Here is a 27,396-nt window from a genome sequence, read left to right as displayed (position 1 = left end):
TAAACTATAGAGTAGTCATTCAATGCTTTGGAAAAGCTATTTTTTGGAAATACCTATGGTATTTGATTGTTGTAATTAATTATATAGCTTGGAACATTGTATAACTAGCAAGCTTTCTGCCTTATAGGTTACTGCCCAAAAAACTTGCAGTGATTGCCTTTATGTTACTAAGTATATATATCTGTTGGAATATTGCAGTATAGTATTCTATTGTGATTTGTTTTATTGCTGGAAAATTGGAAATATTATTTGTTGTGGTTTGCAGGTTTTATGGGTGTTGAGTAGTTTACTGCCTAGGTGCCTTTTGTGTTGTTTTACAGATTACATATTATTTTTTGTGTTTATTTTTTGTTCTTAATGTGGGAAAGATTATGTATTGGGATTGATAGGTGCTTCTTGTTTCAGATCACAAGTGACTAAAAAATAAGAAAGACTTTTTGGTGTGTTGTGTTGATCACAGGTGATAAAATGAATAAGCCTTACTTGGGCCTTTTTGATTTGTCCTGATTGATGGCCCAATAGGTCTAGTTTTGTTATGCTGGAAGTTTTATTTTAAAATTAATTAAGTAAAAAGGCCCAAAAAAGTGAATTTTCTATAATTTTAACAATGGCAAAAAGTCTGGCCCAATCTGAGGCCTAGACCCGTGAAACCGATGACTCCGACCCGGACAACCCGATTACCCGAAATGTCAGATCCGACCCGATATTCGGTCGAATACGAATCCCAAATTCAAGAAACCGATTCAACCGGGTCGAGTACGGTTTGGGCCCAAAACCGACCCGGCCTGACCGTGGACACCCCTGGCTGCACCGCTCATCAGCCACTTTTTTTTTTTTTTTTTTTTTGCTTTTGTTTGTGCTTTTTTTTGTCTTTTCTTTTAAATATTTATTATTTATATGCACATATACCATTACACCTACTTAACAATTCTTACAATTATTTGACAATCTGCACTGTTCATTGAGCCTTTTTTTTTTTTTTTTCCCACAGTATACCAGTTTTGCTTGTGCTTTTTTTGTCTTTTTCTTTTAAATATTTATGTGTGCATACACGGTTACACGCGCAATACATTCTTACAATATTTTCATAATTATTGAAGTGTCAATTTTTTAAAGGTCAAAATAAAATAATAAAATAAGAAACTGAGAATTACTACTATCTAAAACGCAAAATATGTGAAGAAAATTTTTGGGATGTTAAAATTTAGTAGGAGTATTTTAGACATTACACAATAAATTTTTTAAGAATCATAAACTTTCATTAGGGTTTAATTGAGAGAATTATAATGACATATTTGCTATTTTCCAAAATATTAAGGGAAAATTGCTTGATTTTAAAGTTTAAGGAGTAATGCTATGTCCACAATATTTTCACAATAATTTCACAACAAATTTTATGTGGCAAGGTATTTTTGATGGATAAAAAAATTATATTAGTAGTGGGCTTAGTTTAAAACCAATAAAAACTTGTCATTTAGAATTTGTTCTAAATATGTTATGGATGTAGCATTTCTCTAAAAAAAAAATAATAAAAAAATCTATTCAGATCCTAAAAATGAAAGTATTGTAAAAATGTTGTGCTATTTTGTTATATTTTTAGACTTCTTTTTTAGTATAGTCAAATTGAGTGAGCCAAAATTCATGGTTTCACACACAATTTTCCTGTAAATTTGGTGAAAACACTGAACTTGAGGAACTCAATCTAAAATTTCAATAATATATAATTGGCAAAACTTATGAATTTTTTAATTACATTCACATATATGATAAAGAGATAGTGTTATTTTCAAAGTAGAATTTAACACTGATGTTATGGATATTACAAAATTCATTGCATAATTTTTACAATTTGATATGTTATCAATAAAAAAATTGTTATGTACACAATATTTTTACAATACTTTCATAATAAATCACAAGTGGTCTATGATTAGTTGTTATTGGTTCAAATTTGAATCTACCACTAAAATAACTTTTTTACCCTACTAATAACAACTTGTAACAACCTGTCACTTATGATTTATTGTGAAAGTATTGTTAAAATATTGTGGACATAGCTTTTCTATAAAAAAAATTGCATATATTTGTATATTTGTTTATTATATTTTCGAAATTTATCATTAACCACACTCATTATGACATCAATTTAATTGATGAAAGTTTTGTAGTAAAATTTGTAGATATTTAACATTTTTCCAATTAAATTCAATATATAGTTATATTGATTAATAGTTAATTACACAAATTTAATGCTTCTCTATTCTTTTTTGTCTACTTCTCGCATTTAATATAGTAGAGGTAGCTATCAAAAAAAGTTGGGAGAAAATTCAATATGGTAGATGCATAAAAACTTTATTCTTTTTGGGATTTTCATTGAAAATTTTTTGTTCAGATTTTGCCTCCTATCACTTGGAGTCGTAGATTCCTCACAATTCAACCACTGTGAAAATTTGTCGCGCATGCACCATTGTATGTTTGTACCGTTTCTCATTACCTCTGAATCTGATCCAAATTCCAAACTCAAATGCCACCCGAGGTGGGTCCCAGTGATACACCAACGTTTCACAATATGACAACACGTGAGAACGAGCAAAAATCTAGAAGAAACAGATAAAGTTTGAATATGAATTTTTTTTTTTTTTTTAGAATAAGTTTGAATATGAATTTAGAATGCGTAAACTACACTACACTCCAAAAAAAAAAGCGCGCACCTAAGAAATTTCTCTGAATTTATTAGAATGCATAAACTACACTAGAGTCCAAAAATAAGCGCGTACCCAAAAAAATTTTCTCCAGATTCCCATTGGTACTGGGTCCCAAGTTTGAAAATGAATGGTAAGCAATTTTCCAATTAACATTTTCACATTACTGTAACTGGGTAGTAAACTTAAATTTTATCATTTTAAGTGTTATGTGAGTTTGTTAGAGGGAGAGGAAAGAGAGAGAAATTGAATTTTTTATATTATTTATTGATATAACTTATATTATTTTAATGAGTTATGTGTAAAAATAAAAATTGAAATATTAAGTGAGTTATAAAATAAGATGATAAAAAAAAATTGGAAGAATGTAAAATAGATACTTTTTTTACTAGTGGTCTAAGAATTCGACTCTATCTGCCGTATTTACAATTCCATGTTTTGTACTTGGATTTATGCATATAGCTCAAGTTTCAGGGCTGTGTACACATATTCAAAACTCCTATATATAAAAAAAAATTATGTAGTATATACAAATGTATAAAATTCTAAGGGTTGGCCCAGCAAAATTCTTCCTAGCCCCCTTGGCCCAAAATCTTTTTCTCTTTCCCTCAACATAGTTCATAGCCTTGTAATGAAATAAAATTTAGTCCAAATAACACAATAAAATTTTAAAATTTAACCGAAATAGTCCAACAAAAATTAACCACCAAGCCCATCCTTAGGCTTTTCAAAAATTTACTAGAAAAAAAAAAAAAAACATTTTACCAAACCAGATTACAGATGAATTTATTCTCAAAAAAAAAAATTACACATGTATTAATTTCAAAGAAAAAAAAAAAACTTGACTCTAGTACCACCGCTGCACTGCATCACCTAGCCCACTTCACGGAGGTGATGAGTCAATGTTCACTCTGCTTTCTTTCTCTAACTCTGTTTAATATTTATCTTTACTGAAGAACTATTCTATATATGTTTGAGTGGGACAGCTGGATATCTTGTGATGCTATGATTCTGAAATTTGAAAAAAATAATTAATAAAGAAAAAGCATAACCACAAATATAGTCAAGAGTGAAAAAAAGATTGTTGTTGCTGTGACTTCTGCTACAGCTACCAATTTATTGTGTATTGTAACTCTAACAATTTGGCGGAAAAAAAAAAAAAAAAGTAAATAAATGAGGATGAGATAATGTATGGGAGTAGTTGGCAGTGTGTTGATTGTTTTTTAGTACATTGAAATTTCAATAATAAATAATCAGCAAAACTTACATTTAAAAAAAAAAAATTATATTTACATATATGATAAAACACAGATAGTGTTATCCAGCCACTGTGCCGAGGAAGAGTGGTGACCCTTGAAAATGGTACGAAAACTTGGGTTTCATTCCGATACGAAAGAATCCCGAACCTGTGTTATTGGTGTGGCTGCCTGGATCATGACGATAAAGATTGCGAGATTTGGCTCCAAAGTGAAGGGAGCTTGGACCAAAGCAAGAAGAAGTATGACTCCAGTATACGGGCGAAACCGGTTTTCCCATCGAGCAAGCATGTGGTTCATGTTCCTGGATACTTTGAGGGGAGGAAAAAGATACCAGAAAAATCGGTACCTAACAGAAGTAGTGGAACAACAGCCCCGAGGCAGCCACCAGTCTCACGGCCATCAACTCCGGTATCGCCGGAGAAGGAAAGCGTGAATCCAGGAGGTAACGGTAAGGCAGCATTTAATGATTTGCCAATTACAGCAGATTGTAATCCCGTGTTTGACTCTATTCCTGCAAAGTCGGACAACGGTCAGGAGGATTTTATGGAGAAAATTAAGGGCATTGATAAAGGAATGCAGAGTTTTGAACTATCAGAGGAAGCCGTTACTAAAGCCATTAATGAGACAGCAACTCCTTCCCATGATGGGCCGAATGTGGACCCAATTAAAGTTCTTGGCAAGCCCAATAATGTTTCTAGCAAGCCCACAAGATGGATAAGGGTTGCTAGGCCTTCTACGTCCCAAGAGAAGTCTGAGCTTGTAGTGAAACTTGGAAAACGCAGCAACACAATTTTAGCAGAGGCAAACCCAATACAGAAACGTAAAACTTCAGAAGAGACACTGAACTATGGTTGTGATTACCCAACGGCGGAGGCTGTCATTCAGCCCCGCCAAGAGCTATGAGTTTCATGTGCTGGAACGTGCGGGGGCTTAGGAACCAACACACAGTTCAGGAGCTTGCAAAGTTTGTGCGGGCACAAGATCCTTCCGTCCTGTTTTTGGCCAAGACTTGGGCGGATGAAGCGAGGCTGAAACGACTGTGTGATGAATTACAATTTGATGAAGTGTGGGTGGTACGGCGGGTGACGAGAGCAGGCGGTTTAGCTCTCTTTTGGAGGAACTCAGTAGACATGGAGGTTGATTCGGCATCGCTTAATCATATCAACACCATCATTAATAAAGGGAAGGCTGATGCATGGAGATTCACCGGCATATATGGTTTTCCTGAAGTTGGGAGAAAAGCTGAAACATGGGAACTGTTGAGAGGTCTGAGCCAAAAATTTAACTTACCGTGGATTTGCGTCGGAGATTTCAATGAAATACTTAGAAGCCATGAAAAAATTGGTGGAGCACCAAGGAGAGAATTGGAGATGAATCCATTTCGTGATGTGGTTGATGAGTGCGGGCTTGTAGACTTGGGATTTGTTGGTCATAAGTTCACGTGGAGAGGAAGACGAGTAGGTGGTGTAGTATTAGAGAGACTTGACCAAGCATTTGCAAGTGATTCTTGGGTGGAAAATAATCCAGCAACTAGAGTGCAACATATTAGAGCCCATTCATTCGACCATAACCCTATCATTATTAAACCGGAAGGTATTATGGCATGCCGGAATAAATCGTTTCGCTTTGAACAAATGTGGTTGAAGGAGAGTGGATGTGGTGAAACTGTTAAGGATGTTTGGGAAGTTGGTTCGATAGCCAGGTCCATGTCGTTAGTAGAGAAAAAAATTAAGGAGTGTGGGACTCGGTTGACAGAATGGAGTAGACATTCTTTTGGGAGCATTAGACGCCAACTGGAGGAAAAAACAAGGGAATTAATTAGGGCCGAATGGGAAGCAGCTAGGGGGAGTGATACTACTACAGTAAGAACAATTCAGATGGAGGTCAATGAGTTGCTTGATAAAGAGAGTTTGATGTGGCAACAGCGGGCAAGATCCTTATTCTTAAAATCTGGGGACCGTAACACTCGGTATTTCCACAGCCGTGCTTCTCACAGGTACAAGCGGAACAGAATCTATGGACTCAAGAACAATAACAATGAGTGGTGCACTTCAGACAGCCAAGTTGAGGAGATAGTAGTCAGATTTTATGAGTCTTTATTTACTTCCTCGCAACCTTCTGATATGCATGTAGTATTGGAGACAATAGAACCCAAGGTGTCAGCAGCCATGAATTAGGAGCTCATTAAAGACTTCACTAGGGAGGAGGTTGAAGTTGCCTTAAAACATATGGAACCATTGAAGGCACCAGGCCCGGATGGTATGCCTCCAATCTTTTTCCAATCCTTTTGGTCTGTGGTGGGTGATGATGTTTCTTATGCTGTGCTTGACTGTCTTAATAATTGTTATATCCCATATGATCTTAACCATACTTTTGTTACCCTCATCCCTAAAGTTAAAAGCCCTACATTTATCTCTGAATTTAGAATGTTATCTACAAATTGATGTCTAAAGTTCTAGCTAATCGCTTAAAAAAGGTGCTACCTTATCTTGTTTCTGAAAATCAAAGTGATTTCCAAGCAGGAAAGGTTATTACGGATAATATTTTGATGGCTTTTGAAACTCTCCATTATATGAAACATCACCAATCAGGTAAAACAGGTTTTATGGCTTTGAAACTCGACATGAGCAAGGCTTATGACCGAGTGGAATGGGGTTTCATGGAAGGGCTATTACAGAAGATGGGATTTCATGAGAAATGGGTTGCTCTGATGATGATGTGCATTACAACTATTTCTTACTCGATTTTAATCAATGGTGAGCCTACAGGTACCATTTATCCTAGCAGAGGCATAAGACAAGGTGGCCCTCTCTCATCTTATCTTTTTCTCCTTTGCACCGAAGGACTCCATGGCCTGATTAATCAAGCAGTAACAGCAGGGAAGATAAGGGGTATCTCCATTTGCAGGAATGGCCCAAGACTTACCCACTTATTTTTTGCAGACGACAGTCTATTGTTTTGCAGGGTCACTAGCCAAGAGTGCCAACATGTTCTAAACATCCTTATGGCATATGAGAGAGCTTCCGGTCAACAGCTTAATAGAGATAAAACAACTCTATTTTTTAGCAAGGCCGTTTCCCAAGAGATGCAAGACACAATTATTTCTATGATAGGTGTGCCTGAAATCAAGCAATATGAGAAGTATTTGGGTCTCCCTTCCTTTGTGGGCCGAAGCAAAAAAGCTAGCCTTCTCTATATAAAAGAACGTGTGTAGTCTAAAATTAGGGGATGGAAGGAGAAGCTCCTATCTCAAGCTGGTAAGGAAATTCTTTTGAAGGCGGTGGTACAAGCCATTCTCGCATATTCTATGAGTTTCTTTAAGCTTCCAACCTCATTATGTAATGAGATTGAATCCATGACGCGGAGATTTTGGTAGGGACAAAGAGGTAATAGAAGGAAGATTCACTGGGTGAAATGGTCCAAACTTTGTAAGCCTAAGAGTGAAGGTGGCATGCGCTTTCACGAGTTGGAAAAATTTAATGAGGCTTTGTTGGCCAAGCAAATTTGGAGATTGGCATCAAACCAAGACTCCCTATTTTATAGGTTTTTTAAAGCAAAATTTTTTCCTAATGGATCAATTTTTGATGCCAAGGAAAAAAATGGATCCTATGCTTGGCGAAGTATACTCAAAGGGCAGGAAGTCATTATGCGGGGTATGAGATGGAGGATTGGAGATGGTTCTGCAGTCAGGATATATCATGATAGATGGCTACCAGGTATTGATAGTGGTAGGGTCATTTCTCCCATTTCGGACTCCAACTCAGAAGCTTTGGTGTCCACTTTGATTGATCATGAACTGTTCAGTTGGAAACAGGCAGAGGTTGATAGGATTTTTTTTGCCCATGGAAGCTTCAACTATTAAAGCTATTCCCTTGAGTTTCTCTAACAGATGTGATAAAATTATCTAGCTGAGGAACCATGATGGGGTCTATTCCGTCAAGTTCGGATACAAGTTGCTCATGGAGATGGAGTGTGGAAATGGTGCTAATGCTAGTTCGTCTAATATGGGCACAATGAAGAGCATTTGGAATGGAATTTGGAAGTTGGAGGTCCCAAACCGTATTCGACTGCTACTATGGCGTGCTGGGAATGACTCATTACCTACAAGAGTCAATCTTGCCCGCTGTAAGCTGTTAACAGAGACCACATGCTTACTGTGTAAGCTGGAACCTGAAGATACGTTACATGCCTTATGGAAGTGTCCATTTCTCTCAACGGTTTGGCAGGTGTCTTTTGCTGACTTGGTGGTTGGAAGGACTGTTGTGTCAAATTTTTTGGACGTGATTCAGCTTGCCCAGCAAGACAGATCACGCTTTGCTCTATTTGCTTGGACGATTTCTCTTATTTGGATGCGCAAAAACAAGCTTCGGGTAGATGAGGAGACTTTCCCGTTGGCTAAGATCAGCTCCTTGGCTAGCAACGGCCTACAGGAATATCAACAGTTGCGTCCTATTCACATAAAGATTCCACACACAGCGAGGTCTGTGAGATGGCGCCCTCCTCCAACAGGTTTACTCAAAGTTAACTTTGATGGAGCTTACTTTGCAGAAGACAACAAGGCTGGCCTGGGCATTATAATCCGTAATGATGTCGGATTAGTTATGGCTGCTATGACACAGCAGATTCCACTACCTGCTTCGGTGGAGATGGTGGAAGTGTTAGCAGCGCGCCGAGCTCTTTGGTTTGCTATGGAGTTGGGATTTCACAGATTGGTAGTTGAAGGTGATTCTGAAGTGATTATTAATTCTATCAAGGAAGGCAATATGTCTTACTCTGCTTTTGGGCATATCTTGCAAGACATTACTTCCCTTTGTTCTTTATTTAGTTATGTATCTTTTCAGCATATTAAGAGACAAGGTAATGGCGTAGCTCATAAACTTGCTAGACAAGCTATTACAAATCCCTTGGACGTTTGGATGGAGTCTGTTCCTCCAGACACGAACGATGTTTACAATTTTGATCTTCATTTTATTAATCAATAACAATCCCCATGGTTAGGGGCTTCTCAGAAAAAAAAAAAAAAAAGAAAAAAAAAAGAAAAAAAAAAGAAAAAAAAAAAGGGTCAGACATCACAATCTTCTCAAATCTCACCTTTAAGACAACACAGTAGTAGTGTGAAAAACAGGTCAGCATTTCCTAAGTAAAAGTTTTGTTAAAAAAAAGAAAAAGAAATATAGTTGTATGACACGTGAGTATTATAGAGAAGAATATCGAATACCACATTAATTTTTTATTTTTTTTTATAGTTCAAATTTCAGGTCAGCAGTGTGATGCTCGTGACTCACTAGAAATTCGAGTTACCATTTATGATTTTCATAAAGTTAAGCAAGCCTCTAATAACATTAGGTAGAAAAACATATTTGCACATTAATGTCAGCTATTTTAATAATTTTTACAAATTACAAAAAACAAATACAGTGTGATATGCCTTGTGTTTGGAACATTTTAATATTAATTAATTAAAATTAATTTATATGACTATAAAATGTATAGATGTGAAAATTAATATGAAAGATGAGGAGTAAGTGAAAATATTTAATTCCACATTGCTTCAACACCTTGCTTGTGTATATGTATTTTTTCCTCTAATTATTGATCATTGAGGTGGTTGATTAATATTTTTGGGAGCACCCTAAATTTTTTTATGTCAATAAAATTAAATTTTGGTCTATAATTTGACCAACTTAATAATATATAATGGTCTTTCAAGCAAAAAGAACTACATGCTTTTATATTCTTTTAAACTTATACTAAGGCTTTACTTTTAGTTTTTGTTTTATTTGACACATTGTCATTGTACGATTACTTTTCCTTAAAAACATTATAATATATATTATACAACTAATTAGTCAAAGTCACGTAAATTTAGATTTTTTTATGGTACAATTATTTTTCTTTTTTCTTTTTCTCATAATTTTGATTAAAAAATAATAATTTTAGTTAATTAAGTGAATAAACTTAAAAAGTTACTTAATTTTTATATAATATCAATTAATTCATTATATATATATATATAAAATAATTTTTTTTTTAACAAAACTTTTACTTAGAAAAATATTGACCTGTTTTCCACACTACCTCTGTGTTGACCGAAAGGTGAGATTTGAGAAGATTGTGATGTCTGACTTTGGTGACTTTGGTGTTTCAATTTTGAAGAGAGAAAGGTAAGATTTGAAAGCTCATTCACGTGGGTAGCTGTAAAGTGAAAATGTGGTTGTGAACTTTTTGGGGTTTTGTTTTTTATTCTTAATTTAAATTGCTTAAACTTGCACGCCACACAATTATTGCCATTCATAATATTGTGCATGCGATAAGGATTCATAAGCAGTAACATTGTTGGTTGTTGATTGTCCATAATATTGTGTAACATTATGTAATAAGTGGTTTTTAACTTTCACATTTGTTGTATTTGTTTATAATTATTCAAAAATGTGAATTTTATTTCTAGAAAAATTATAAATAAATATGTTTTTAATCCCACTTTATTTTAGATTTTATAACAATATTAAATTAAATTCATTATTTTATATAATAGTAATAATAATATATATATTTAGAAAAACCGAAACACTATATGGTTTAGTGCAGAAAATTATAAAACTGATTGTTATGTCATATGTGTTACTGCTTAATGAAAAATGTTTTGAATTCCTTTGAATTCACATTTGCTACCTGTAAAGATATGTTAATGAGAATGCTCCTCTTAACTGATATAAATATATATAATGGGTCCGTTTGGATTGAGCTTATTTTTGCTAAAACTGAAAACTAAAACTGAAAACACTGTAGTAAAATAATTTTTAAATGTGTGAATAGTATTGTGGGACCCATTTTTAATGAAAAAGTTGCTAAAAAGTGAAATTTGTGGATCCATGAACAGTACACGAATGTACTGTTCATAGTTGACTTGGTCAAATAGTGCGGCTGAAAGAAAAACCAAAAAAAAAAAAAAAAAAGGTTGAAAAACGCAACAATGCATTCAGCCACTTTCAGCACAATCCAAACGCCCTCATTATCTTATCACAAAAAAAAATATATATATATATTTATTACACTGCCCCAAGACAAAAGCAGCAAATCAGGTATGCCCTATTTAGAACACCCACAGTAGATGTGGGATATGTGCCAAATGCTAAATATTTGGCACATATCCCACACCAAACACCATTTGAAGACAATTATCAGATGGGCTAAATGTCATATTTTTTGCAATATGCTACAGGACAATCACAAATTTCCCACGGTACGGTAAGACGTGGTATATGGACTTATTAATTTTTTATTCCCATTTCTCTCTCATATCTCTTTCATCTTTCTCCTTCAGCAACTCAGTATTCACCGCCTCCATCTCCACTCTCCCATACTCTTTCTTTTTCCCTCTTCCCTTTTGATCTATTCTCTTCCCATTCATGAATATGAGCCACCACCGATTTCCTCTCTACCATCACTGATCTCCTTCACCGGTTTTTTTTTTCCCCTTTTGTTTGCTCTCTCCTCTCTGTTCTATCTAAGAGTCGCCTATCGGCGTGGGTCTCTGGGTTGTGGGTTTGGGTTAAGGCTCTTTGTTCTATCTTGAGCCGCCGATTCGCTGTTCATTGTTCTTAGAGTTGCCGATTCACCGTTTTAACTCTGAAGGTTTCATCGATTCACCGTTTCTCTGAAGGTTTCATCGATTCATTCTACATCTACTGCATACAGGTAAGTTCTCTGTCTTCTCTGTGATTCTCTGAGATTGTCATATAGTCATATAGTCATTGATTCTCTGTCTTCTCTGTGATTCTCTAAGTTCTTTGTGATTCTCCGTTTTTTGGTTTTTTTTTTTTTTTTTAAATGGTTTCGACCGTTTGATGTCTGTTTCTTCGTAAGAAACAAAAATGAGCTCTGGGTATTTCTGATTCTGGGCATGTTGGATTTTCGGTTTCTGGGCATGTTGGATTTTAGGGGACCTTTGATGGGTTTCTTTCAAAGTTGAATACTGTGTTTGCTATCATGTGAATTATAATCGTTTTATTCGAAAAATGGACTTTGGGGTTGGGAAATAGTTATTGGTTAATTCTCATTTGATTGAATTTGGTTTTTTTTCGAATGGGTGGGGAGGGTTTGGTTGTTTGTTTGAATTGTTCAAGTTTTAAGCCTTTTGGATTAAAACAGTGAGGTCTTAGTAATCTAATTAACCATAAAGTATGCTCATGATGCTAGAGGAATGAACTACAAAAAGATATATATAGTTAATTGGTGGAGTTGAAGGCTGAAATCAATTTTAGGTTTAATAGGTAGAGGTGTTGATGGTAATGATGAGTTCTCCAGTATACTGTTTGCATTCTTGAGTCAGAAGCACTTGCGAATTTAATGTACCCTTAGGTTTGTAGATATTAAATTCTTAAATGGTTATGGCCTGTTGAGCTAATGTAATTTAGTTACACAAATATGTCACTTGATTGATTTAAATTGTTGAGTTTGAAAGGGTGGGCATTCTTGCTACTAGTTTGTAGTTTTGTACCTGCTACGTTGTAGGACATTGGTTAGCATGCTCAGTGCCAATGTCTATTACCTTAGGTACCATATTAGGGAATAGGATAGTGAGTTTTGCTCTTGCACCTATTTGTAAACATAATAGGATTTTCAAAGGTCAATACAATCTGCTAGATAGGATAATGAGTGTCTTAACTTGATCCCTTTTGATGAAAAGCAATTATAAAAAAAAAAAGAAAAGAGAGAGAGAGAGAGAGAGAGAGCTAACTATTCATAACTATTTAGTCTTGGGATTGATATTATATCTCAGGTGTTAACTGTTAGATAGGCAACATAGATTCCTTAACTATTTATGGAAGGATTAATTTTCTGATGCTGCACCATTTAATAAATCCTACCATTGTAATCCCTATAACTCTAAGGCATCTTGCAATCATCAGAAAGGCATTTCCATTTCCTCTATGTGAAGTTGCTAGCTAAGAACAGATGATTCTGACTCTCACCTTCATCAAGGCATAACACACACTGGTTTCTTTGAGTGATTCCATGAGAGAGAGAGAGAGAGAGAGTGAGTGAAATTCTAGCATCTTTTCTTCCATAAACCTGTCGTAAAGGGGTCAATGGGATGCCCTTTTTTGAGGCTCTTCTTTTCATCGTCCCCTGCAGTTGCTTTCTAAATCTTACCAATTATTGAGAAAGTTTTGGTGGGTCTGAGAGGAGAATGTGACATTTTTCTCAAACTTTCACCTTTTCTCATTATCAATAACAAACCAAATGTTGGAGAGAATAGAATTTTCAATATTTATCTTATTTTCTCAGCAGGTGGACCATATGTAGTTTAAGACTGTCAGTTTGCAACCCATGGGAATTGGAGAGTTGTGGCTATGATGGTTGAGTTTGTAGATTTGCAAAAGATTAATTGACCTATTTGATAAGTACTAGGCTAATTGAACTAAGCAAGGGGCACTGCCAATTCCTACAGGAAGTTTCACTGTCAAACTAGCTATCTCATTTCAGTTGCAAACTAGACACTAATAATTATAATTACCATAAAATTGTGTTGAGTATTGAAAACATTCAACTTTTTGTTTGTCATGCCTCTGCTCTGTCTCTCCATTTTTTTTTTCCTGTGTTTGTGTTTTAACTTTTCATCATTTGGTTGTTGAAGACTTCTTGCTGCATTGAGGAAATCCTGAAGTTCTTGAAGAAGAAGGACTTTGATGTGACAATTTCAGATGATGCCAGCCATTTTGTGTGCAATTATGTATATTATCATTCTCTCCGTTTTGCGGAACAGAAGGGTCACAAATCTTTATTTGTCCATGTGCCTCTATTTTCAAGAATCGATGAGGAAACCCAGATGCATTTTGTAGCCTCCCTTTTGGAAGCTATTGCATCTACATGTTATTGATATGAGTGCTTATTTGAACATTTCTTGTTTGTTTGCCATCTTCTGGTGCATGTGAATCATTTGTGTCAATACCAATCTAGTTGTAAAACATCTACCTGTATGAACTTTGTGGTCTGCTGTTTGTTCATTTGTGGTCCTTCCTATTCAGAGCAAGTCATCAATATGTAAAATTCAGGTGTATCATGTATGTTATGTCAAGAAACTGCTGCCCAATTTCTCAAAGTCTGTCATTTTTTTTTTTCTCTTGAATTTCTCAAATTCAGGTGTTTGTTCACTTTTTTCTCTTGTGGTTTGTTCAGACTCAGTATCTTTTTGAGTTCTTGGTTTCTAGATAGGTCTTGTTTTGATCAGTTTGAATTCTTTGATACTGAAGACAGCTTCTTTTGCCCGTTTGCTCTCACTCAGTGACAAGTTCAACGTTTCTTTTCTTTTCTTTTTTTTTTTTCTTTTCTTTTTTTTTTTTAAGGTGACAGGTTCTGAGGTTTTTTTTTGAAGATCCCAGGTTCTGATTTTTTTTTTTTTTTTGAAGGTGACAGGTTCTAAGTTTTTTTTTTTTAAATTTTTTTAAAAATATGCTTAAGAAAATATTAATTTTTAAAAATATCACAGTTGAATTAAGAGGATTGTTTGAAAATGTTACCGTTAGAATTGATGAGATTTGAAAATATGACTATTGTAGGACAAATGTTACCGTTGGGAAGAAAGAATAAAATAAGAATTAAAAAATAATATTTAAATGAAGTGGTAAAAATATGAACATCTGATAAATGAGATATTGTAAAATGATGTTGTAAAATAATAAAGTAGACTTTTGATGTAATAAAATGGTATAATTTTTACAACAACTGTTATAAATGCTCTTATCTTTCCCACTTCCCCAAAAAGAAAAATCCAATGAGCGTCTATCTCAGTGTCGGTGCAACTTGTTTTAAGGCATGGACAAAATTTTTTTATTAGAGTACTGTTTTTGGTTTATGGTGCTTTGGAAGTTGGAATAGTGTGTCTGAATTGATAGATAAGTTGTGAGAATCGATGTAAACGCCAGTTGTTTACCCCAAAACAAAACTTTCAGATTACGTTTAAAAGTTTGTACGAAATAAAAAGTAGAAAAAGAAATATCAAATATCATATTACTTTTTTAATAATTTTCAGGTGTTATGTTGGCAATCCATTTAAAAATTTGAGTATTATTTAGAATTTAATTTTGTAAAATTTCAATATTAAAAAGTGTAATATTGCTTTGAAAAACGGTGTTTTTTTTTATAAACCTGAAAAACAGTGTTAGTTTATCACAAATTTTACCATATAATATTTGGTTATTTTCACCTCAGAACTATTCTATTATCTATATATGTTTGAGTGGGACAGCTGGATATCTTGTGACGCTACGGTTCTGAAATTGGAAAAAAATAATTAGTAAAGAAAAAGCATAACTACAAATATAGTCAAGAGTCAAAAAGCTTGTTGTTGCTGTGACTTCTGCCACATAACTCTTTAACAATTTGGCGGAAAAAAAAAAGGTAAATAAATGAGGATGAGATAATGCCATCCACCTATATGGGAGTAGTTGGCAGTTTGTTGATTGTTTTTTTGAGGGCGTTTGGGCTGGACGTTTTCTTGCTGATGCGTGTTTGCGTTTTCCGCGCCCACTAACAGCACCATTTTTTTTTTTTTTTTTTTTTTTTTTTTTTTTTTTTTTTTTTTTTTTTCGCGTTTCAAGAGTGATCAGTTACTGTGCAGCCGTATATGTGGACTTTTCCAAGTGTGAACAGTATATTTGTGCACGGTTCACGGACCCACAAATTTCACTTTTCACAATTTTTTTATTAAAAATGAGTCCCACAGTACTATTCACATATTTAAAAAATATTTCGCTACAGTGTTTTCAGTTTCAGTTTTCAGTTTCAGCAAAAATAAGCTGAATCCAAACAGACCCTTTGTACACTGAAATTTTGGCCAAAATGGCTCATTAGCATTAATTTTTGAAATATTTAGCAACAGAGCACTGTTTCGGAAATAATTAAGGAAATACCACTTTTTCGGGCCCTATAGCGGCGTTTTCCTGCAAAATTTTTTTATAAGTCCCATAACAGGTTCAAGGGGCCCTATAGTGGCGTTTTTAAGCCCTATAGTGACGTTTTTGGGCCCTATAGCGGCGTTTTCCTGCAAAATTTTTTTATATGTCCCCATAACAGGTTCAAGGGGCCCTATAGTGGCGTTTTTTAAGCCCTATAGTGACGTTTTCGGGCCCTATAGCGGCGTTTTCGGAAAAAGTGGTATTTCCCTAATTATTTCCGAAACAGTGCTCTGTTGCTAAATATTTCAAAAATTAATGCTAATGGGCCATTTTGGCCCTGAAATTTCAATAAAAATAATCAGCAAAACTTACCTTTTTGTAATTATATTCACATATATGATAAACCACAGATGGTGTGATTTTCAAAATAGAATTAAACGAAAGATATTACAAAATTTATTTTACAATTTTTCTAATTTGATATGTTACCAAAAAAAAAATTCATATATTTGTTTATTATGTTCTTAAAATTTATTAATCACACTTGTTACAACTTCAATTTATGAAAGTTATGTAATAAAATTTGCAATATTTTTAATATTTTCCCAATTAAATTCAATATACTTATATTGATTAATTTAAATACATAAATTTAATGTTTCTTTATTCTTTTTTGTCTACTTCTCATGTTTAATACAGCAGAGGTAAATATTAAGCACGTGAGAATGAGCGAGATCCTAGTAGAAACATAGAAAGAAAGAAAATATTAAAACACATATATAGATAAAAGAAGAGATCAAAAAAGAAAAATGGAAAAGAAAAAGGGACAGAGAGATGATGGTGATGGAGGGAGAGAAAAGAAGAAAAAGGAAATTTCGAAGAAAAGGGAGAGAGAAAAGAGAGAAAGAAAGAAATTGTGTCTCCTTTTCTTTAAACTTTGAATATGAATTCAGAATGCATGAATGGTAACACACTACACTCCAAAAATAAGCGCGTACCCAAGAAATTTCTCTCCACTTTTTTATAGGTCCCAAGTTTGAAAATGAATGGTAAGCAATTTTCCAATTTTAGCATTTTCACATTAGATAACAAGTCTTCTCCGCGTTTGGGCCACCAACTCTCACCACTAGTATTTTCATAATAGAACTCACAGTCACAGGAACTCAACTAACATTCAATTCCTTTACTCTGCCATTCCCATTCTCTCTCTCTCTCTCTCTCTCTCTCTCAAATCCATTCAGAAAATTCTCACTTGAACTCTTACCATTCCAATTTCATCACTTAAACTCTCTTCTTCCTTTTAAAACTGTTCTACTGTCTATCCAAATCACCATGGCTTTTCCAATCAACAAAGGAGACTCTTCTTCCTCTTCCACCAGCCAGTATAGATATGATGTATTTGTGAGTTTTAGAGGTGAGGATACTCGCAATAATTTTACGAGTATTTTGATTGGCATTTTGGATCATCATGGTATTAACATCTTTCGTGATGATGAGCACTTAAGGGGTGAAGAAATTTCAGACAAACTTTTCGAAGCCATTGAAAGTTCAAGAATTTTAATCATTGTATTCTCTAAAAACTACGTATTTTCCACTTGGTGTTTGAAAGAACTTGTCAAAATTCTTGAGTGTAGAAAGAAAGACCAAATTGTGCTACCAATTTTTTATAAGGTGGATCCATCAGAAGTACGTGACCAAAAGGGAAAGTTCGGAGAAGCTTTGACAGAACATGAAACAAAGTTCAAGGATAAAATGGAAGTGCAAAAATGGAGGATAGCTCTACGTGAAGCCGGTAGTATAGGTGGATGGCATTGCACAAAAGAGTATGCATTCTATCACTATTTTTGTTATCACCAAAAAATTTTAACGTTAGAGAACTCTCTAGTGAAGTCTTATTTTTTGCCTTATTTTTTGAAAATTTGAAAGTTCATATCTGTTAATAATGTGCTAGTTAGGCTAGATAGAAAGGTAAGCACATATAACTAATTATCTTATCAATTAATTACAAGATTTTCCCACTTCAGGCAGCTCTATATAATTTGAGGTTTTTAGGGTTTTTTTTAATATTTCAATATCAATTAAATATTATTTATTCATCTTTCTATATTATATATAAATATATATATATATATATATATATTTAAAATTGTTTTTTAAGATGCAAAATTGCTTATTAAGTTTTTGTATTTAGGTTTTATTAACTTATCAATAATTATTCAGTATGCTCATAACATTTTTTTTTTTGTCAAACAATTTACTATTTTAATTGAGTTAGAATGCTATGGTTTAATATTTTGTGGCCTTCTTGGAATTGGTGAAAGAATGCAAAACTATTTTTTTTTTCCCTTTAAAAAAGAAAATTAGTTGTAATTCTACAATTTTAGGTTTTTTTTTCTTTAATGTAATGGAGAGTCTTGGGACCCATTATAAATTCACTGCACACCCATGTAATGTTTACCAAACTTCAATCCCTAAAATATCTTAACGAATGCATTCAAGCTAGTTTCTGTCAATTAGAAGTGGATATTCAAGAAGCTTGTTCCTTACCTAACTAGTTTTTCACGAGTCTTCATGCTAAAAGCCAAAATTTGATTTTCTAGCTGAGGAAAAAATGGTTCATACTAATAGTTCTTAGATCTATGAGTTACTTGCCATTAATTCGTATTAACAATATTTCAGTCATAGTACACATGCTAAACATTTTGAATTTTAGTTCATCTTTATATTCTATTTTCTAACAAGTTTTTAATGCTTTGCAACTGGCAGCCGCCCTCAATTTACTGTTATCAAAGAAGTTTTTGAAGAGATCATCTCAAGAGTTAAATTAAATTATACGAAAATATCTGATGTTAAATACCCCGTTGGAATAGATTCCCGTGTGGAGGATATAAATTATCTTTTAGATATTGATTCAAATGATGTGCGTATGGTAGTGATTCATGGCCTTCCTGGAATAGGTAAGACAACAATTGCCAAAGCTATATATGATGTAATTGCATATCATTTTGAAGGAAGCAGCTTTGTAGAGAATGTTAAAGAAAACTCAAGAACAAATGATGGCAAACACCAATTAAGAGAGACACTTTGTTCTGAGATCTTAGGAGGTAGAACTTTGAAGGAGCTTGGTGCAATTAAAAAAATCAATGAGAGAAAGGAAATGCCTCAACACAAAAGAATTCTTATAATTCTTGATGATGTGGACGAATTAATCCAAGTAACAGATTTGCTTGGCGAATGCAATTGTTTTGCTTCTGGAAGTAGAATTATTATCATAACAAGAGATGGAAAATTACAATCTACTCTTCAAGAAGATTATCATCATTTAACCGTCTATAACTACAAGCTCAAGGAATTAGATAAACATGAATCTTGTGAGCTCTTTTGTCAACATGCATTCAAAGAAAACAAGCCTAAGAAAGGTTATTCAGAACTCGTAGACCAATTTTTAAGCTACACCAAAGGTCTTCCATTAGCTTTGAAAGTAATAGGCTCTAATTTGTATCCAAGGGATGATATACGCTATTGGAAAAGTGCATTAGATAAGTACAAAAGAATTCTTAATCCAAATATTCTAGAAGTACTCAAAATAAGCTACAATGGATTGGAGGAAAGTCAGCAGCATATTTTCCTTGATATTGCATCTTGTCTCAAGGGATTACACAAGGATGTTGTCGAGCATGTACTAGAAAGTTGCAATTCTTATGACCCATATATAGATATTGAAATACTTAAAGATAAGTCTCTCATATTTGTTGATGAATATGACAAATTATCGATGCATGACTTGATGCAACAAATGGGTTTGGAAATTATCAAACAAGAATCAAAAGTATCAAAGAAACACAAAAGGTTATTGTGTTATGATGATGCTTCCGAACTACCAGATACGGTATAAATTATTTTGATTTATCTTTTCCTTTCTCTCACCAAGCATATGTACTTTTGTAGTGAATATTTTTCTCATTTCTTTGTTTTTTATTTCGTTTAATGCTAAAGAAAATATAGGTTTATCCACATTTATTTTGTTTACAACTTAATAACTGTAAATTTTGTTGTATAATGTAATTATTGTAATTCTTTGTCCATTTAGGGATTAGAAGAAGTTGAAGGCATAACATTGTGCTTCCCACAACCAATTAAGAAAGATGCAAATAGATTTTGGAAGGATGAAAAATCTCAAATACTTGACTGTTCGTAATTTAGTTTGTGAAGATGTTAAATATCTTCCAAATGAGTTAAGGTTAATTGATTGGAATGAGTTTCCTTTACCTTCCTTGCCAGCCACCGTTAATCTTCAAAAGCTTGTTGCACTTAAAGTGCCAGGAAGCCACATTAAATTGGATGAGCATTTTGAGGTATGACCATTACCATTTATAAATTATTATATTTTTAAGCTATATTTATTGATTGGGTCCGGTTAACGTGTGTCCTTAGGATACACATTAAGTTTTCTGTTTTTAGAAACATTTTCTTAAGAATTGAAAAAGTTGTCATTACTTTTTCAATTCTCGAGAAGATGTTTCCAAAAACATAAAGTTTAATGTTTGCCCTTAGGGCACACATTAGTAAAATCTTTATTGATTTTTTTTTTCCCATCCCCTACAGAGATGCCGGCTCCCAGCATTGAAATATATGGAGTTCACTAGCTGTAAAAACATTACCAAATTACCGGACTTATCGGTGATTGCCCCAAACATAAAAAGGTTGAAACTTGAAAATTGTGAAAATTTAATTGAGATTCATCAGTCTGTTGGACTTCTTGAAGCGCTTGAATATTGGAATCTCTTTGGATGTAAAAATCTTAAAATTATTCCAAGAATTCTCAAGATGAAATCTCTTGATACGTTTTTTCTCCAAGGCTGTGGAAGTGTTTGGAAGTTCCCCGATATTGGGCAAAATACGGAAAGATTAGCTCTACCTTCGTCAATTGGAAATCTCACTAGCCTTCAATCTTCAACCATCGATTCTAAATCTCTTAATGATCTTCCAAGCTGCTTCTCTACTTTACCAAATCTTGAGGTCCTCGTTATGGTTAATTTTGAAAAATTTCCAAAGAACCTGGATATTCCTGATTGCTTCCCCAAATTGGCAATGTTAACGGTTATGAACAGCAACATTACTACCCTCCCGGACATCTCTAGTAGATTTCCTCAATTAAAGGGTCTTTATATTAGCGACTGCTGTAATCTTCAGAAAATTCCAAAACTTCCATCATGTATCGATAAAGTAGTAGTAACAGGATGCAAATCGTTGGATTCACAATCAAGCAGAAGATTATTGAGTCAGGTTCATCTCTCTCAAAGATTCAATTTTGGTTGACTTTCCCAAATATATTACTAGATTTGCTAAACTGTAGTTTCTTTAATTTGCTAATTGCATGCAGTTCGCCGAAAAGGTAGGGCTTCCACAGAATATTGTATGTCCAAGGGGATCATCGCACCGGGGCTATGCATCCGAAACAGACTTAGCTCATAAAAAGGGGTTTTCATTTCAATTTGATGGAAACGTGTTAATTCCAGGAAGTAAGATTCCAAAATGGTTCAATCATCAAATTGGTGGAAGTTCCATATCATTCTCGGTCAGTCGGAAACTTCTTCCATCATTTGCTTTCTGTGTTGTCATACAAGTGCAATCGAAGGATAGGTATAAGCTATATATATCAGGTTACTGTGCTATCAACATTTTCGTTGATGGTTATAAAGGATCGTGGACTGAGCATCGTGAAATTATTCCAACTCAATCATCATCATCATCATCTTATTCTTTTCTATGGGTATTCTATATAAGGGATAGTTCATTGGAAGGCATAATTCTAAATGAAGGGACTGAAGTTAAGCTTCAATTTGAATTTTCAAATTATGATCCAGAAAAAGCCGAAATTACTGTAGAAAAGTGTGGGGTCCATGTAGCATGCACATGTTCTCCTCAGAACTCCGCAGCAGATAAGGTGGCCTGCATAAGAATTCATGAAAGAATAAACGTGAGTTTTGATGAAAGATTAAAGATGTTTTTGTCTAGAGTGGCTGCAGATGTCCTCCCCTTTCAGCAGAAGCTGGGCGGATGCTCCAAAGCTCAAGATGGCTATTATTGCCCTCTTTGTGAAATAGCAGAAGATTCAGTTTTACATCTATTTCAATGTTGTCCCTTCGCCAAAGGATTGTGGTATGGTGGTAGATGGGGTTTTCGAGTAGAAATGATCCAAGCTCAATCTATAATGGAATTCGTTGAACATATAATTGATCCCCCAATGGAATTACTGGCAGAAAGAGTGAACAAAGATCAATTCACACTGTATGCAGCAGTGGCAATGAAAATCCTTTGGGATGCAAGGGAGGATGCTCTGCTTTCAAACACTAAAGCCAGCATAGACCAACTAGCCCATCGTCTTAACAAACAGTATGACTCATACGTGAGATCACTTGAGATTACACAGGGAACTGAAGACCAAAGTAATGAGAGTGTTTGGATAGATATGCCTATTGGTGTACCGGAAATACAACACCAATGTCACCCGACCAACACCATCCCAACACCGATATCTTCAATGGCCCAGCCCTTTCTAAATGAGGACGCTGACTTCAACCCAAGTCCACCATTGAAGAAAATGAGAACTTCTTGATTGAACTTCAAAGATATATGCCAAGGTACTATAATAACATTGAAACTGTTTGTGTTTTTTTTTTAAATGTTTATAACCCCAAGTATGAACACTCCAAGTATTTGATAAAATGTTAATATGGGCTGAATTAATGAATGAACTCTCTTACATTTCAGGAGAGAAGGTTCAGTAAATACAATAAAGATTACACAATTGGATTGCTATTTCTCTTCCTTTTTTTGTAGTCAGATGAATCTGTTGTAGAGATAATATTGATCTTGTTAACTGGCTGTTGTAGATTTATCTTATGGATTGCAGAAAACATCATCAACTTCATTGTAAATCCAGCTTGCAAGCCCGGCTGGGAATGGAAGATCATGATGAAGGATATTTCTGCTTTGGCTTTTCCTCATTTATGGATGGGGTTTGATAATAACGTAGCCCACAGCCTCATTAGATGGGCGCTGGGGTCAAATCACTCAATGATGGCCTTGCCCTCCGATGCTGCATGTAGGATGCTGACTTCAATCCATATCTACTTTCAAAGAAATGAGAACCTCTTGATTGAACTTCTAAGAATATGCCAAGGTACATTGAAACATTCTCTATAATATTTTTAAATGTCAGGTATGTCTCCTCCCTTAGTTTTGTTTCATTTGCATCTGTTAGTTCTTTTATCACTTCTCTCTCTCAAATTAACTGGCTCATTCACATCATGGGTATCGATCCAATTTGAAAGGACATTATTTAAAAGAAAAACCAGAATTAATGAAAGAAATAGTCATTTGATAAACACTTTTTAAGTTGTTTTAGAAAAAAACAAAAAAATGTTAAGTTATAAGGTGAATGTACAGTACAAGTAATATATTGGTATCTAATAAACTATACAAAGAAATTACTCATTTAATATGCAGCTAAATTCAGTTTCTTTTAATTGTTAAAATTTTCTAAAATCCTTTTAGAAAAAAAATTTTAAATGTCAATGGACAAGTAAGTGCTGCTAATGATCTAAAAAAATATTTTTGACTTTCTTAGCTCACTGACTTTGTTCAATATAATATGAAAGTCATTTTCTTTCTAAAGTGGCATATGATTTTTTAAATTGACGAAGATCAATATCTAGTGAGTTGTACTTGAAAGGTTACTTGTAGGTTGTAGCTGAATTAGGATTATTGGATGATTTGAGCCTAACTTGTATGGTTAAAAAGTAAGGTATGGTCTTTTGACCAAATTGTACCTCCTACCAAATCATTACGTGGTGGAATTGAGGTCTTGGTTTTAATTTTATGTGAATAAGGAGGTATTATTTCTGCAAAAAATATTATTTTCAAAAAGAAAGTTAGACTTTTAAAATACTATAAAAAAAAAATTCAATTTTTTAGAACAAAAGTTATGAAAACAAGCTGATAGAAGTTCATTGTATCATGATTTTCATGATCTCTATCTCTCTTTCTCTCTTAAGTTACTTACACATCATGGGGACATGAGTATGTTTCTTGCCCATTGCCCCATATTGTCTGAGGTGTGATTTACTTTTGGCAAAATGTCTATTTGGAATTTGGTCTATCAATTTATTGCTGTTAAGACCAGTTCTGAAAATTCATTATATGCTAAGGTCCAGAATATGGTAACATGTGTCCAGCCTATCTTGGTGTTGCTCCTTTTGAAGGAACTCATGTACAAATACAGTTTGTTGCCCCTAAGTTCACATGGTAGCATACTAGTACTCTGTAATTGGAAATATAATTTGATGTCATTGTAATTTTAGCTGGTATGATTTAAGGCCTTTTGTATTGCTGTTTTGTTAAAGTTTTATATTATTCTTGTCAAACAAATAACAGTTATTACTCCTTGTGTACTTGAACATATCCTACATTCGAGACTAGCTGGAAGGTTTCTCTCGAATTGATATCCCTTAGCACTACATTTTACCTTCACTTCACCTAATGCAGAAAGTCACGCATTGCAAATGATTGGACTTATTGGTTAGTCTTCCAAGAAGCTGAGAACCTTTGCTTCACTGGCTGCTCTCCAGAAACTGGAATACATTTGAAGAGCCTACAATTGGTCAACAGAAAGATGCAAGTCCAAAGCAAGCATTCCATTGCCCCCAATTTAGCCTCTCAACACTGGCAAATTGCTGCAGAAACTCCACCATCACCAGTTGACGGACTATGGTAAACCTTAGAATTATTAAAAACAGCCTATTGTTTTAAGAAACCCTCTTCTCTAGTTGCCTAGGCATTAAATTCATTGAAGACTTGACGAATGAAAAGTTTTAAAAATGAGTGTTTTCTTCACTTTCTCATCCGCACCAAAGATAGATCTGCCCTAAATTGTATCATAAGTTAGACTACTATTACCCTGGTTACAAATGGCTTTGATTGACCCACAGATGGCTTTACCATGCTGTCATTGTTGGGTAGCTCAGTGGCCAAGGCTGTAGCCCTCATTGTATCCATTATTAGGTTCACACATAATGGCTAGACTGCAGTTAGTGGGACCTTACGAGAAAATTGATGCAAGGACAGCAACATTCATATATAGTTAGCTAAAACTGAATGAACTTTTTAACATTGTTATATATAGACCTTCTCCACCCTATAACCATCAGCACAGAAATGAATTTACTATCTAGGATGACAATGTTTTGGAAATGTAGTTGTGAGTCAATTTTTTGTCATATACTTTCTGTTCAGCTGTGTTTGTTATTTACAATGTTCTTTCCCTATATGGCGACTATATTATCATCTTTATGAGTTACAATGAAAATACACATAATTTTAAATGCTTTGATTTTCTTATAATAAAATTCATCAATGTAGAATATATATTTTTTTTAAAAAATTTAGGACATTATTATATTGCAATCATAGAAATGGACCCTTTCTACATGTGCCAGAAGGCTGTTTGTGGGTGCTTGTGCATTTTGGAAGAATAACTATGGTGGTACTATCTTAACCACATTATCTAATAAACATGGTCACATAGAAAATGCTTATGTAATTTGAAATGCATTAAATGGCCAAACAGAAAAACTATATTTCGAGAAGCTTAGATGTGGGTTTCGATAATTTATTAATTTGATTATCTGCTTTGAATAACCCAAAATTAGAGAGCATAAAAGAAAAATATTAACAAGGACAATGACTGATAAGTTAAACTGTTAACATTAGATCCAGATGTTTTTATCTGTATGAAGGAGCTTTATGCTTTGAAAACATGCAAACTTGTTTGCAGAAAAGATGAATGCTCTTAGCAAGTAAGTGAAAAGGCAAAGACAAGCTCAATTTCAATACAAGTACCTGATTGCCCTCATAGAATTGGCATAGGCCATTGAGGTATGTTCATAAGTATTACTTTGTATGTTACTCTGCTTGGGATATTCTTGAATTAAAGAAAAGTAAACTCTATTAAAGTATGACTAACTTTCTTGCAAATCAAACTAAAACCTACTTTGAGCTATAGATTGATAAAACCGCCACCTGAAACAAGCCCTGTCAAGAGTGATTGTCCACAAGTTTGCTTGTAAGTGACCCAGTCACACGATTCCTTACTGCCTGGCCAGGGCATATAAGGGCACCCAAAATTAAAAGCAATAACATATAAATTAGTACTCTTGGTTTGCAACTTATCATAATCACCTTGTCACGAAATTAATTAACTTCATTATCTCAACATTGGAATATCTTTAAAAAAAATTTGATAATACATATAAATTACTCTCTTCTTGCTTAGCTGTCCTGTCTAGGCCAATTTTATGTATAACTCCTCTCTATAGTGAACACATTTTTTTTTTCAATAATATAACCTAGGGTCTTTTGTTAGGGGGACAATAACTTCTTTGAAGGAAAATGTGTATTTAGGATAATGTATGTCTAGAAATAAAATTATAGGGCAAGCAAAAATTTCATGATCAATAATTTTTCTGTTGTACCATTGATGTTACCTTAACCCTATCAAAACCTCTGGCTTTAGAATGGGATTAAGTGGTTGTGATATCTTCAAAAACTCAAGGGAACCAGTGTATTATATTAGAAGAATTGGGGCGTATGATACAAAGGATTACTTCATATAAGAAATTTCAATCCCATGGGAGGCAACAGCTACCCTGGCCTCCTTTTGCTTTGCCTTTCATCATGGTCTGTTTACTTTGACATCAGTTGATGTGTTCATCTTCCTTTTGTGGTATTGTTGTTCTCTTGTCAGAGTTGCTATTCTACCTAAGATATAATATAACCTTAAAATTGTTGCAATACCTTGAGAGCTGAGCATACTAAAAATTTCTTCTTATTGAAGCAACCTAAATTTAGTCTATTTTGTTGACAATTAATCATCATTCTATATCTATCATCCAAATGATGAAAAGATGAAACAGATTCCTATATCTATCATCATCATTCTTTTAAATTATGCATTAGTAAATGTGCGTGTGTGTGTTTCTTTTTCCTAGCTTTTGGTAATTGTTGGGTTTATAATTTGCTTTCAATATGGGAGTAATCACGAGGTCACTTTGCTTCGAGTTTGGTTTGCTTATGCTTCATTGTAATTTTAGTTAGTGTGATTTTAGGCCTTCTACATTAGTAATTTGTCAAACATGAGAACACATAAATAAGATCAATCATGGACTGATATTATGGTTAGTCAAGTTGGACCAAGTTGTTTGATCCACTAAAGTATGATTTCTTTACTGTGCTTTTTAAACTAATGATTTTATAACTTCTTATCCAATTGAATGAATGAATTTCACCCTCAATCTTGTATGTCTTTTACTTCTCCAACTGTATTCCTAATAAAATTCAATGAAGAATGACATTTCCTTTGAATTTCCATAGGAGTTTTTGATACTTAGTAAAACTAATAATTACTTTGAAGTAGCTTCTTAACTTTTTAGACTTATTTTATGCATTGGCCACACGGGGGCCAGAGGAGGGGAG

The 27,396-nt window shown here is 34.0% G+C and overlaps 2 protein-coding genes across 3 annotated transcripts in view; both read left to right on the top strand.

Moving 5' to 3' along the window:
- The window catches only part of LOC115980017 (TMV resistance protein N-like), a 101,668-nt gene that overhangs the window by 72,995 nt on the left and 1,277 nt on the right, over positions 1-27,396 (top strand). The window lies entirely within an intron of this gene.
- On the top strand, positions 17,002-20,505 carry LOC115980018 (TMV resistance protein N-like). Its single transcript, XM_031102205.1, has 4 exons — positions 17,002-17,684; positions 18,628-19,750; positions 19,952-20,216; positions 20,467-20,505. The coding sequence occupies exons 1-3, from the start codon at positions 17,194-17,196 to the stop codon at positions 20,057-20,059; spliced, it is 1,722 nt and encodes a 573-aa protein (XP_030958065.1). The 5' UTR covers positions 17,002-17,193; the 3' UTR covers positions 20,060-20,216; positions 20,467-20,505.

The sequence above is a fragment of the Quercus lobata genome, chromosome 3 (assembly GCF_001633185.2).
Source record: "Quercus lobata isolate SW786 chromosome 3, ValleyOak3.0 Primary Assembly, whole genome shotgun sequence".
NCBI lineage: Eukaryota > Viridiplantae > Streptophyta > Magnoliopsida > Fagales > Fagaceae > Quercus > Quercus lobata.
The sequence above is the reverse complement of the archived record's forward strand: the minus strand, read 5'-3'. Positions and strand labels throughout refer to the sequence as shown.

Excerpts from the sequence above, each read along its gene's own strand:
- LOC115980018 (XM_031102205.1), top strand. The coding sequence starts at position 17,194 with ATGGCTTTTCCAATCAACAAAGGAGACTCTTCTTCCTCTTCCACCAGC. Across the intron at positions 17,685-18,627 it reads GGATGGCATTGCACAAAAGA|CCGCCCTCAATTTACTGTTA; the intron begins GTATGCATTCTA and ends TGCAACTGGCAG. Across the intron at positions 19,751-19,951 it reads CTTCCGAACTACCAGATACG|GGATTAGAAGAAGTTGAAGG; the intron begins GTATAAATTATT and ends TTGTCCATTTAG.